Source organism: Plecotus auritus, assembly GCF_963455305.1.
Source record: "Plecotus auritus genome assembly, chromosome: 7".
NCBI classification, from domain to species: Eukaryota; Metazoa; Chordata; class Mammalia; order Chiroptera; family Vespertilionidae; genus Plecotus; species Plecotus auritus.
The window spans coordinates 994,640-1,006,005 of record NC_137774.1 but is presented as its reverse complement, the minus strand read 5'-3'; the positions used below and the strand labels follow the sequence as shown (position 1 = coordinate 1,006,005).

Genomic DNA, 11,366 nt, shown 5'->3' with positions numbered 1-11,366 from the left:
AAATTCAAAGTAAAAGAGCGGAGGGGAGAGCAAGAGAACCAGATAGAACAGCCGGATCCGGCCCGAGGGCCATAGTTTGCCCACGGCTGTTCTAGATCAAGTGCACATGGACCATTCCCCAACACAGGCTTATAGTCTGGGCCATAAAACACGTTAGCAAAAATCTGAAATTTTTGACAATAAAATGTAAGTCATACAAAATGCTAAATTACTGTATCAATTAATAGCAGGCAGGCATACCTTTAAATAACCCACTGGACAAAAAGGAGGTCTCAAAGTGAGCTAGAAACTATCCTGAACTGAATAAAAATAAATCCGAGTTCCTGGGATGCAGGCAAAGCAGCAGAGAAGAAAATTTACAGCATGAAAATGCTTTATGTTAGAACATAATAAAGTTCTCAAAAAATCATCTAAGCTTCCACCTTGAAGAACTAGAAAAATATAACCACTGAAGGTAGTAAGAGCAGAAACCAATGAAGTAGAAACACAAAAGCTACAGAATAATAAAAGCAGAAGTTAGTTCTTTGAAAAGTTCAATCTTAATAAACTTCTAATCAGACTAAGAAAAAGAGAGGAAAACATTGTCAATATCAGAAATGAAGGATGGAACATAAATTAAAAGGACAATTTGACAACTTTCATGAAATGGATTCCTTAAAAGACACAAGTGAAATTCACAAAGAAATATATGACCCAAACAGTCCTAGATCTACTTAAGAAAGTGAATTTCAAAGTTAAAAACTTTGCAATTAAGAAAATTATAGGATCAGATAGTTCTACTGGGGAGTTCTTCAAAACATTTAAGAAAGAAATAATGGCTGTCCCTAACGTGGGGAGTCCTCCGAGTGTGCCCCTTAGTAAGGCTAGTGCATGAACACACACACACACACACACACACACACGCACACGCACACGCACACGCACACACGCACACGCACACACGCACACACGCACACACGCAAGAAGGAAAAGCACTTGGTGAGACAGCCGGTTTATTTAGGAAGTTCCCCGGGAGGCCGCCCTGCACAGTCTGCAGGAAGCAGCCACTGCGGAGGGCGCCCGCCCATGGGTCACACAGGGGGCTGGCCCAGGTGGGGGGCTGGCCCAGGTAGGGGGCTGGCCCAGGTGGGGGCTGGCCCAGGTGGGGGGCTGGCCCAGGTGGGGGCTGGCCCAGGTAGGGGGCTGGCCCAGGTGGGGGCTGGCCCAGGTAGGGGGCTGGCCCAGGTGGGGGCTGGCCCAGGTGGGGGCTGGCCCAGGTGGGGGCTGGCCCAGGTGGGGGCTGGCCCAGGTAGGGGGCTGGCCCAGGTGGGGGCTGGTCCAGGTGGGGGCTGGCCCAGGTGGGGGCTGGGGGTGCGGCTGCCCATGGCCTCCTGCAGAGGGCGGGCTTTGAGCTCAAACACAGAGATCCAAGCAGTGGTTCCAAAGCCACACAAACCCTTCTTTCTGAGCCCGCCTCCCTGCGGCCACAGGAGTTCAAGCCGGAGAGCCAGCCTCTGGGAGGAGGGGAGAACCGAGGCAGCCCAGGGTCCAACTGTCCCAGCCCGGCTGTCTGCACCTGGCCCCCTCCTGACACGTCCCCCCGAGACAGCTCGGGAGGGTCTGGCCTCTGCGCTCAATCACCACCCCCCTCCTTCCCACCCCTCCAGGGAGACCGCGGGGCCCCTCTCCCCACGGAGGGGCCCGACGGCATCTGTGCGGACGGACAGTGCTCAGGTCGCCAGACCGGATGGCGGGGAGGCAGGAGGCCCAGCAGCCCAGGGCCCACCGGCTGCCAACCTTCACCGGAGCTCAGCCCCTGGGCCTGCAGACACCGAGGGGCTCTGTGCACCCCCACTCTGCGAGTCCTGCCAGCTGCTTCCCCGCCTCCACGTGGCTCTGGCTAGTTCGTGGCTCCTGCTCATTCCTGGACGGCTTGTCCACGCCGCGCTCACCTGGCTGGGCTGCTCCCGGACTGAGGCCTCAGGGTGAGGGAGAGGCCGACGCAGACCCCGGGGTTGAGGGCGGAGGGGACCGTGCGCTGTCACTGTCGGGTCATGAGTTCAAGAAGGCGAAAGCCGACGGCTCTGAGCCAGGAGGCTCTGGGGCTGCCACCCTGTGTGACGACGTCCAAGGGGGCTGTGGGGGCTCCTGGGCACCAGCCCCAGCCTGCACCGCGCGGGGGCAGGCCACCAGCTCCATGCCAGCAAACAAGGACTTGTGGCCGCTGCTGGGCCCCGGGCCCCTCGGGCAGCCGCTGGGGCCTGGGCCGGATTCCGGTCCTCCATTCAGAGCGTCCGAGCCCGACCGGCCCTGCTCGGGTCTGGCCTCCTGATCTCTGGAACCTGCCAGTCGGGGCTCGGCCTTCCTGGCGCCCCCGAGGGCTGGGAGGGGGCGCCCACCCAGGGCGGGAGGGGCTGCGGGGCCCCTGGGGAAGGGCAGGGCTGAACTCAGAGGCTGGAGGAACTCGGGGCCCCCGGCGAGAGGCACAGCGTCCGTCAGCAGGTCAGCCGGGCCCCCACGGGGGGCGGCGGGGCGGGGCTCAGCCAGCGGCCTCCGGGCGGCGTGCTGTCGGCAGGAGGCCTCTAAATGCCTCAGGATCTGGGCGCGGGAGAGAGGGAACGGGTGAGGGCCCAGGGGTCCGGGGGCCCCTAGAGGGCACACCGCCCTCTCCGGCCCTTCCTCCAGCACTGCCTGGGGCAGGGCCCGCTGGGCGGAGCGGGCTACGGGTCGGCCCTCTACGAGCCGGCTCTGCGCTGCCTCCCCAGCCCCGGAGGGCTGCCGGGCCTCGAGCTGCTTACACCCCGGGCACACCAGGTGCCCACAGACGCCTGTGAACAGCTTCCCTGCCGGCAGACCCGCCGTGACCAGCGGCACAGGCAGGGGCCCCAGGGGAAGAGCGTGCCTTCAGCCATCGCAGCCTGGCCGATGCTTTGATGAAGGACAATTCGGGGACTGGAGACTAAGGATCTGAACTTCCAAAGGCCACAGAGGAAGCGGGACGAAGCGGAGGGATGCCAACAGGCAGGGGAGGTGCGGGCCCGGCTGCGGGGGCCGGGGGCCAGTGAGAGCCCAGGCGGCCCCCCAATTGGGCGCTAGCAGGGAGGGGCTGCCCACTGGGGAGCCAAGCACAGGCCCGTGAACTGTAACACGAGGTGGAGAAAGTGGAAGAGATCCACCGAGCAATCAAGGAGGGCTTCCTAGAGGAGGCGGCACAGGAGCTGAACCAGGGGAGAGGAAGCCACCCCCAGGGCAGAGGTGCTGGGCAGTAAGGCGGGTGAGCGTGGGCAGGGAGGCCCCAAGCTGCTCTAGGGCACGGCCTGTCCAGGGCAGCAAGCGGCAGGGAAGGGAGGGGCCTGTCTGGAAAAGACTGGAGGGATGGGGGTCCCCACACCCACTCCTCTGGGCCCGGCGCCGCCCACCTTGGTGGCCTTGCTGGTCACGGGCCCAGGGCTGCCGGCGCTGAGCTCCTGCAGGCACGGCCGGGCGAGGAGCAGCACGTGCTCCTGGGAGAGCAGGTCCGTGCACCCCAGGGCGGCGATGGCGCCCAGGGCTCTCTGCGGGGACGGGAGGGGGGTCAGCAGGCTCCCCCCGGAAGGCCGAGTCCCCAGGACCTCCTGGCAGCCCCACCGCCCCCCTGTGCTCACCCCCCCTCCCCCTCCCGGGGCAGACCCCAGGAAGGGGGTCACCGTGCCTGCCCGCCCACCCACCCACACCTCACCATCTGCGCATGCTCGCCGGGCCTGCCCAGGCGGCGGGTCAGCAGCTCCAGCACCACCTCGCAGTTGAGCACCCCACACCTGCGGGAGGGGCACCGGGCAGGACAGGTGGGCAGGCACGGCGGCCAGGCCCTTCCCTCAGGGGGGAGCGGGGAGGGAGGGGACGGGGGGGGGGCAGGGAGCCTTGGTCTGGGGCTCACTCTTTGATGAAGCGCTGAGCCTCCTCTCGGCTCAGGAAGGGGCGTGGCCCCTGTGTCACCACCTGGACCAGGCTCAGCTCCTGCTGGCAGTCGCTCAGGGCCATGGCCTCCACCCTGCAGGGGCACAGCGGGTGGGCAAAGGGCCAGCCCTTCCAGATCACGCCCCGCTGGGCGGGACCCCGATAGTGAATGCATGGAGGGGCCGAGGGCTGGCTCACCTCTCAGCCTGGTCGCTGGGCGCCCCGCTGGCCCCCGAGGGGCTGTCACTGCCCGACCAGGTCCCCGAGCCCGAGGCCCTGCTCCGGCCGTTCTCCTGGCCAGAACCCTGAGAGCCGGGGCTGCCGTCCAGCTCGTCCCAGCCCCCGCCCGCCTGTCCTGGCTGGTGGCTCGCGGCTGGAAGAAAGGGGATCACGGGTGAGGCCCGGGGGCTCAGACTGGCCTCACACCCACCTCCCGGGGACCCCAAGACTGGGGGACCTAGGGGACCAGAGAGGGCGCCCCAAGGTGTGGACAGGGTGCTCCCTCACACAGAGGTAGGATGGACACACCGGCCTGGGGCTCAGGTCAGGGAGACGTGGCAGCGCTGGGCACCGCAGCTCCAGAAGCTCGGGGAGACCCTCATCACTCGGGGACACCCCCTCCTGTCTCACAGCACATCGTCCTTCGGTCAACCTGTGCCACTGCCCAGCCCCCCGGACGCACGGGCCAGAAGCCAGCCCTGGCTGAGGGCCGTCGGGCAGAGCCACCCAGACGGGCGCGGGGACGGAAGGGCTCTGGCCCAGGCCACGTCGGGCCCTGCACCCAGGAGTCAGGGCCTCGGCCTCAGCAGCCCCGCCCACCCAGGGCCGTGCCACACCCTGAGCCCACGCCGGGCAGCAGCGCCTGCGGGAAGCCATTGGTGGCCGGCCGAGCCACAGCAGTGTGTTGGGGGGGGGGGGGGGGGCGGGCTGCCCTCCTCTCCCCTCCCTCAGCTGGAACCCCGCTCCGCTCAGCCCGGCAGGTGGCAGGAAGGAGCCCACGGACGGGGAAAGACAGACCCGATACCTCGGGCACCCGGGAGGGCCCCAGGGCGTGGGCTCCCAGGGGCGAGGTGGCCGTGGCTGGCGGAAGGCGTCACGGCAGGCTGGTAGGCGTCCCCCTGCAGCAGGGGCCCCTGGGAGCCGGGGCCCTCGGGCCCAAGGCGCACGGCGCTGGCCACCACCTCCGCGGCCTTCTGGAGGGTGGTGAGGAAGGCTTCCCCCGTGGAACCTGCACAGAGCGACCGGGAGATGGCGCCGGCCCCAGCAGCCCCCCCACTCCAGGGACCGAGCTGTGACCACCGGTCAGCACGGCGGCTGGACTCAGCCGGAGCCCCGCGCTCCTGTGGCCCCGCTGTGGACCTCCCGCCCCCTCCCGCGTCCGCGCTGGGAGGCGTGCCCGTTTGTCAGCACCGGCCCTTCCTGCCCTAAGGCCCCGTCCCAGCCGCCATGCCCGCACCCAGAGCCCAGCACTCACCCGTGGGACAAAGCTCCTTGCTGTAGCCGAAGCCCTGGAGGGCGCTCTGGGCCCGGGACTGGGAGCCCATGCCTGCGGGAGGACCCGAGTCACCCTGATAGTTGGAGAGGAGGCCCCTGGGCCCCACCCCAGGGGAACCCCGTGACGGGCTGGACAGGGCTGCATACCTGCGGGAGGCAGGGCCCTGGGAGGCTGGGACGGGGGAGGGGGGGACAAGGTGTCCGAGAACAAGGTGCTCCCCAAGTCCTAGACAGGAGGTGAGGGCGCTCAGTGTGGCCACACATCTGACTGTGCTCCCGCCCCCCACCTCTGAGGGCCACCCAGCAGGAGAGCCGCTGGGGTCCCCGGGGAGCTGGTCCTGGGCTTACCTGGGCGGCCGCCCGTACTTTCTGGTACAAGCTGTTCCCGTGGAGAGGGTCCGGGGGCCCCGTGAACCCTGCAGGGCAGGAGGGCGGGCTGAGCGGGCGCTGCCCCAGATCCCGGCTGGACCCCCAGCGGGTGAGCGCGCCCTCCCGCCCAGCCCCCACCAGGTGAGTTTCTGAAACACAGGTCCGACCTCCAGGCCCCCGTGTGACTTCACTTCCGGGTCAAAGTCGCTCCTGTACCCTGGAGCCTGGCGAGGGCCCGCTCCCCCTCAGGGCCGCAGCCCCTCGGCCCTCACCACCCACAGCGGCGAGGCCTCCGCCGCCTCCCGCCTGCGCTCCTCACCTGCCACCTAAGCGCCTCCCTCAACCCGCTCTCCCTCCCGAGGTGACAGGAACGGGTTCTCGTCCAATTAAACCCCTCAGAGATGCCCAGGGACTTTAGGGTGAAACCCAAAGGCGCCCTGAAAGGCTCCCTGGGCCCCGCCCCAACCTGGGCCCGCTGCCAGGCCAGGCGCCGGCTCTCCCTGCTGTGTGAGCTCGCCGTTCTCCCCAGGGTCCCTCCCACCCCAGCACCACCACATCCCCGTCCCCGAGGGCGACAGCCCCACACAAACCCCTCTGCCACCATCACCCTGGGGGCCGAGCCTAGGGGCAACTGGGGTGTGGGTGCCCACAGGCCGTGGTAGCGGAGGGTCTCCCACAAGCACATGGAGCCACGGTGCTGCCCTCTGGGGGCGGCCTGGTGAGGTGGTTCTTGCCTGAAGGGCAGGCCCTTCCAAAGACTCCTTCAGGGCCCATGGGGACCCGGGGGCGGTGCACCCCCGAGACTGACCTGGGCCAGGACTCCCACCCACTGAGGGGAAGATCTCAGGCCACGTGCCCACAGTCCTTGTCAGGGAGACCCACAACCACCCAGCTGGGGGGTGCGGGGCGGTGAGGGTGGCTCCACCCAGACCCACCTGGCGCCGGATCAGGACAGGCCAGACCCTCTGGGGAAGCCTCACAGGTCCCCCCCCCCCCCTCCTCGCCCCCCAAGGCTTACTATGCTTCCTCTGCCTCACCCCGGGAACTGCCCTGGGGAGGAGAGAGCCTGTGGATGGGCGGGAGGCTGTGCGCTGGCCGAGCAGAGGGTGCCTGCCGGGCACTGGGACAGACAGACAGACAGCCGGGACGGTGCGGCCTAGCAGCGCACCGACAGGAACGGTCGTTGACTAGCGAGAGCAGCCGCTGCGGGCCCTGAGGCACGGACACTGGAGACGAGGACCCCACAGGTGGAGGAAGCAGACGCTGGGGGCAGAGGGCCCAGGTGGGAGCAAGGCTGAGGGGGCTCCGAGGGGTGGGGGCCGCCCGGGCTAAGGGACTCCCCCCGGGCTGGTACCTGCCGCTTCCTGGATGAAGGCTGGGTTGCTCTTGAGGATGAGCAGGAAGGAGGGGGAGCCGTGGCCACACAGGTGCAGCATGATCTTCAGCACCTGGGGGGACGGTCACGTGGGGCGGGGTCACGTGGGGCGGAGCCAGGCCCAGGGGCACCCCCGGCTGCCCCCCGCCCCTCCCGCCTCACCACCCACGGTGTGAGCTCAGGCCCTGACCTGACCTGACCCCGGAGGGTCTGCGGCCGCTCCCGGCCTCACCTTGAGCTTCACGCGGCCAGAGCCGCTGTGCAGACGGTTCAGGAGGTACTCCAGGAGGCACTGGCTGCTGCCCAGCGACTCGTGGGAGATTTCTGGAAGGCGCTCGGGTTAGGGAAGGAGCGAGCTGACCGCGGCCTCCCTGTCACCGAACCTCTTAGGGTGTCCTCCCTGCAGGCCCCCACCCCAGGCCCGGGTTTCAGGAGCATCGGGCACCTGGGGCCTCCGGGGCTCCTGTCATCAGTAACGTGGCTCCCAGGCCCCGCCCACACCTGGTTGCTCCGGTGAAAGGGCCCGGGACCCCGAGGGCAGAAGCCCAGGGCCCTGCGCAGGGACACGGGGAGGATACTGGCGATCTCCTCGAACAGGTAGCCGGGGCACGGCACGTCGTCGTCGGACGTTCCCTTCAGGAGAATCGGGAGCTGGAAGGCAGCGAGAGCTGGGCCATGAGTGGGTGCTGCGCGGATGGGCCCACGGGGCCACCGAAGGGGCCGGCCATCCCTGAGGGGCTCCTGGGGGCACCGGCGTCCACGCATCCCGTTGTGGGACCGAGGGGACAGCAATGGTCCCACTGGCTGCGGGCAGCTGGCGGGAGCCACGGAGAGGCGCCCTTCCTTCGGCTCAGGTCGGGCAGTGACGGCCCCCAGGCCTCTCCGCTGACAGCGGGGCTGGGGCCCTGTCACACCTGCGTACCGACTGGCAAAGCCGAGAGCAGAGCTGAGCCCTTTCCCGGCGGAGGACGGGCAGGCGGGCGCGGTCCGTCTTCCCGGAGCAGATGGGCAGTGAGACACGACCCCCCAGCCTGACGCACCCACGGCTGGACTTCAGGGAACGGACCCACGGGGATAAGCGGCCAGGAGGACCCGGCCCCCCTGTGTGTGTTTGTCAGCGCAACCGGACAAGTGCACGTGACGCGCCGCCTCCCCAGCGTGGGGTGCGAACCGGAGCCCGTTCCCAACGCGCCTCGCCAACGCGCCTCGCCGGGAGGCGGCACAGGCCTCAGGGACACTCGGCACAGTGCGGGCCGCACACCCCAGCGCCAAGGCAGCCGCCTAGCGTCACACGTGCCCGACTGTCACTCCAGGTTGTGTGCACCCACCACCGACACCAGGGGGCGAGGGAGGGGGCCGGCGGGGGGCGCGGAGCCCGGGAGGGGCCGGGGCGCGGGGACCCCGGCCGGGAGGCGGATGGCTGTGGCCCAGGGCGAGGCGGGGGAGGCGGCGCGCAGCGGGGTCGGGCCACCCGCACTCACCCGGTGCAGGAAGCTCAGCCGGTCTCGCAGCAGCGGCGCGGCGGCCATGATGCAGGTCACCTTCCGGCCCTACCCCCGTTCCCAGCCCTTCCAATCACCGCGCGGGTCTGGTCCGTTGGCCAATCGCTCGCGGGGGGCGGGCCCTGAGGCGGACCTAGGTCAACAAGTTGAGCCTTAACCAATCCGAAGTCCCATATTAATGACAGACAGCCCACCAGCCAATTATAGGGCTCCTGGAGATCGCGGTTCCGGAGAGACAGAGGCGAGGGCTGAAACCTGACCTATTAGAAAGCAGAAGAAAGTGATGGACGGAAGCGTTAACCTATCAAGGGGTGGTTTCCCGGAAGGGGACGGACCCAAAATGGCGGCGCCCACGGGTACCAGGAAGAGGTGCTCATGTCAGGGAACGGAGCGGTGTGGGGGCGCGTGCGATGCCGCCTCCGCGCCTTCCCCGAGCGCCTGGCGGCCTGTGGGGCTGAGGTGAGGAGCCGCGGGTCGGGGCAGCACCTGCGGGACGGGGCAGGAGGCGGGGCGGGGGGGGGGGGCTACATGGGACCCACGGACCCCGAGGCCGCCGCGACCCTGTCCCGCGCCACCCGTCCCCAGGCCGCCGCCTACGGCCGCTGCGTGCAGGCGTCCACGGCCCCGGGCGGCCGCCTGAGGAAGGACCTCTGCGCGCAGGAGTTCGAGGCCCTGCGGCGCTGCTTCGCCGCCGCGGTAGGTGGACGCGCCCCCTCCCGGCCCTCGCCCAGACCCGCCCCGCCTCGCCTCGGGGGAGTGTCCCGCTGGCCTCCCTTCCTTCTCCCGCGGTCGGTGTCGGGCACACGCTGGTGCTTCCGACGCTGCAGGCCGACCCTGCCCGCGCGACCCCGCCGCCACGAGCCCGTGTGCCCGGCAGGTGGGGAGCGTGACGGGGCGTGTGAAAGCGCCTTGTGAACCCCGTGGTGCCGTCGTCAGGGTGGGGGGTGCGGGGGGGGTGCTCAACCCAGAACCCCCACACCCCGCGTCCCGGCCCCGCTGCGTCCTAGCGGGGGCCCGGGCCCCCTTCTCTGTGAGGCACTTGCGGGAAGATGGCGTTTTCCTGGTGGCGTTACTTTGGAGCCACGTCTGACTTGGGAACAGCGGGTTCAGACAAGACACTTCATCTTCCAGGCCAAGGAGACCCTGAAGGGAGGCCCCTAGGCCGGACGAGGGCGCAGAGCCAGCGCCTGGAACACCCAAAGCCCTCGGGGCGAAGGGACTGGGCCCGCCCCGCCGGAGGAGCCGTGGACGGGGGGGGGGGGGGGGGGGGGGGCGGTCTGGCCCACGTCGCGCACACGGGGCGTTAGAACGGGCGCGGGGAACCAGCCCGAGGCCCATCGGGTCACGCCGGGTCTTGGTGCTGCGCGCAGGGGTGCGCAGGGCCTGGCCTCGCCCCCAGGAACCCGCCGGCCGCGTGGGCTGCGGGACGCGCTGCCTCCGGGGTCTCGTTTTTTAGAGAATTCCCACCAATAAAATGTCACCTGAACCTCACACGCCTCTGGACTTACCTGTGGGTTTACAGGAGGAGCCAAAGCTGCGAGACCGACAGCGGGAGGGGGAGCCCAGCCAGCCCCACGCAGGTGCTTGGCCTGCGGGGCTGGGGTCTTCGCGGAGGGCAGGAAGGCTGAGCCAGGGGGTGTAGGAGCCCAGCAGCTTCCAGACCAGCGAGCCTGCAGGCGCCCCTCCCCCACCCACCCACGTGTGGGGCTGCCCCGTGCCCAGCGCAGTCTCCATGGGATGGGCATGGGAGCCGGGCCCTGTCCTGAGAACCACACACACAGGCCCCCCAGGGCCTCAGCCCGCAGCTCCTGGGCACCATCGCTGGGAGCCCCCTCCAGGGGCACAAAGGTCACGGTCCTTGGGCTTCACCGCCCTGGCGTCCCTGAGCCCCAGAACTGGGGCCTGCACCTCTGTCTCCTCTTAAAACTCAGAATTAGCCCGACTCTCCCCAAGTGGTGAAACCTCCAGGTCTCAGAGCGAGTGTCCATCTTGGTGAGACGGTCCCTGGTAGCTCTGTGGGGCGGCCGGCCCTCTCTGAGCTGGGCTGCTGGGTAGTCGTTTCACAGCAACCACTGGCTCTCAGGACAGAAACCGGTGGCCCCCTGCCCCCGCCGGGGTGAGGGAGACATTCCTGCTGGGAGGGGGTGTCCCGCCCGGGGCATGCACTTCTCCCTGACCCTTCCTCCCTCCACTCTGACCTCCGACGGCTTTTGGCATCTCCACTGGGCACACCTGTCCCACCTGGTGCTCCCTCCTGCCACCCTGTCCAGCTCCCCTCCAGGTGGCAGATGAAGCTTCCCCACTGGGCCTCATCCCAGGCCACAGCGGGCTCGCTCTGCTGACCGGCCGGGCGCACCCCAAGCACCAGCCTCCGCTCTGGCGGCCTCACAAGGTGTCCAGAGGCGCTTCCCCAGGCATGAGCAGCAGGCACCGGACTCCCCCAGACCCAGGGCTCCGGAGGAGTCAGCCCGGCCTCGGGAAATTCCATTCCTCTTACTCATGTGTAGTCGCCAAGCTGCCCAGTGCACAGAACTAACTATAAACATGTAAAAACGGCCCTGGCTGGTGTGGCTCTGTGGTTAGAGCGTCTGCCCGCGCACCGAAAGGTCAAGGGCTCAATTCCCGGGCGAGGGCATGTATCTGGGTGGTAGTTCACTCCCCGCCCCCATCGGGCACAACCAAGCAATGTGTCTTTGACGTGTCTCTCTCTC

General features: G+C 68.0%; 2 protein-coding genes across 3 annotated transcripts; one reads left to right on the top strand and one right to left on the bottom strand.

Moving 5' to 3' along the window:
- Positions 1-998: 998 nt before the first annotated feature.
- On the bottom strand, positions 999-8,755 carry TEPSIN (TEPSIN adaptor related protein complex 4 accessory protein). Of its 2 annotated transcripts, XM_080680120.1 has the most exons (13): positions 8,635-8,755; positions 7,732-7,804; positions 7,386-7,477; positions 7,133-7,226; positions 5,758-5,825; positions 5,557-5,635; positions 5,390-5,461; positions 4,940-5,143; positions 4,114-4,288; positions 3,896-4,009; positions 3,698-3,776; positions 3,399-3,533; positions 1,000-2,577 (listed from the first exon to the last, which is right to left on the bottom strand). In XM_080680120.1, the coding sequence occupies exons 1-13, from the start codon at positions 8,680-8,682 to the stop codon at positions 2,032-2,034; spliced, it is 1,779 nt and encodes a 592-aa protein (XP_080536246.1). In that variant the 5' UTR covers positions 8,683-8,755; the 3' UTR covers positions 1,000-2,031. The 2 variants fall into 2 exon arrangements, with proteins under 2 accessions (XP_080536245.1, XP_080536246.1); XM_080680119.1 differs by lacking the exon at positions 8,635-8,755 and having other exon boundaries at positions 999-2,577; positions 7,732-8,076.
- A 240-nt stretch (positions 8,756-8,995) lies between these two features.
- On the top strand, positions 8,996-9,905 carry NDUFAF8 (NADH:ubiquinone oxidoreductase complex assembly factor 8). The gene is made up of 3 exons (XM_080681140.1): positions 8,996-9,114; positions 9,241-9,351; positions 9,787-9,905. The coding sequence occupies exons 1-3, from the start codon at positions 9,031-9,033 to the stop codon at positions 9,814-9,816; spliced, it is 225 nt and encodes a 74-aa protein (XP_080537266.1). The 5' UTR covers positions 8,996-9,030; the 3' UTR covers positions 9,817-9,905.
- The last annotated feature ends 1,461 nt before the right edge of the window (positions 9,906-11,366 follow it).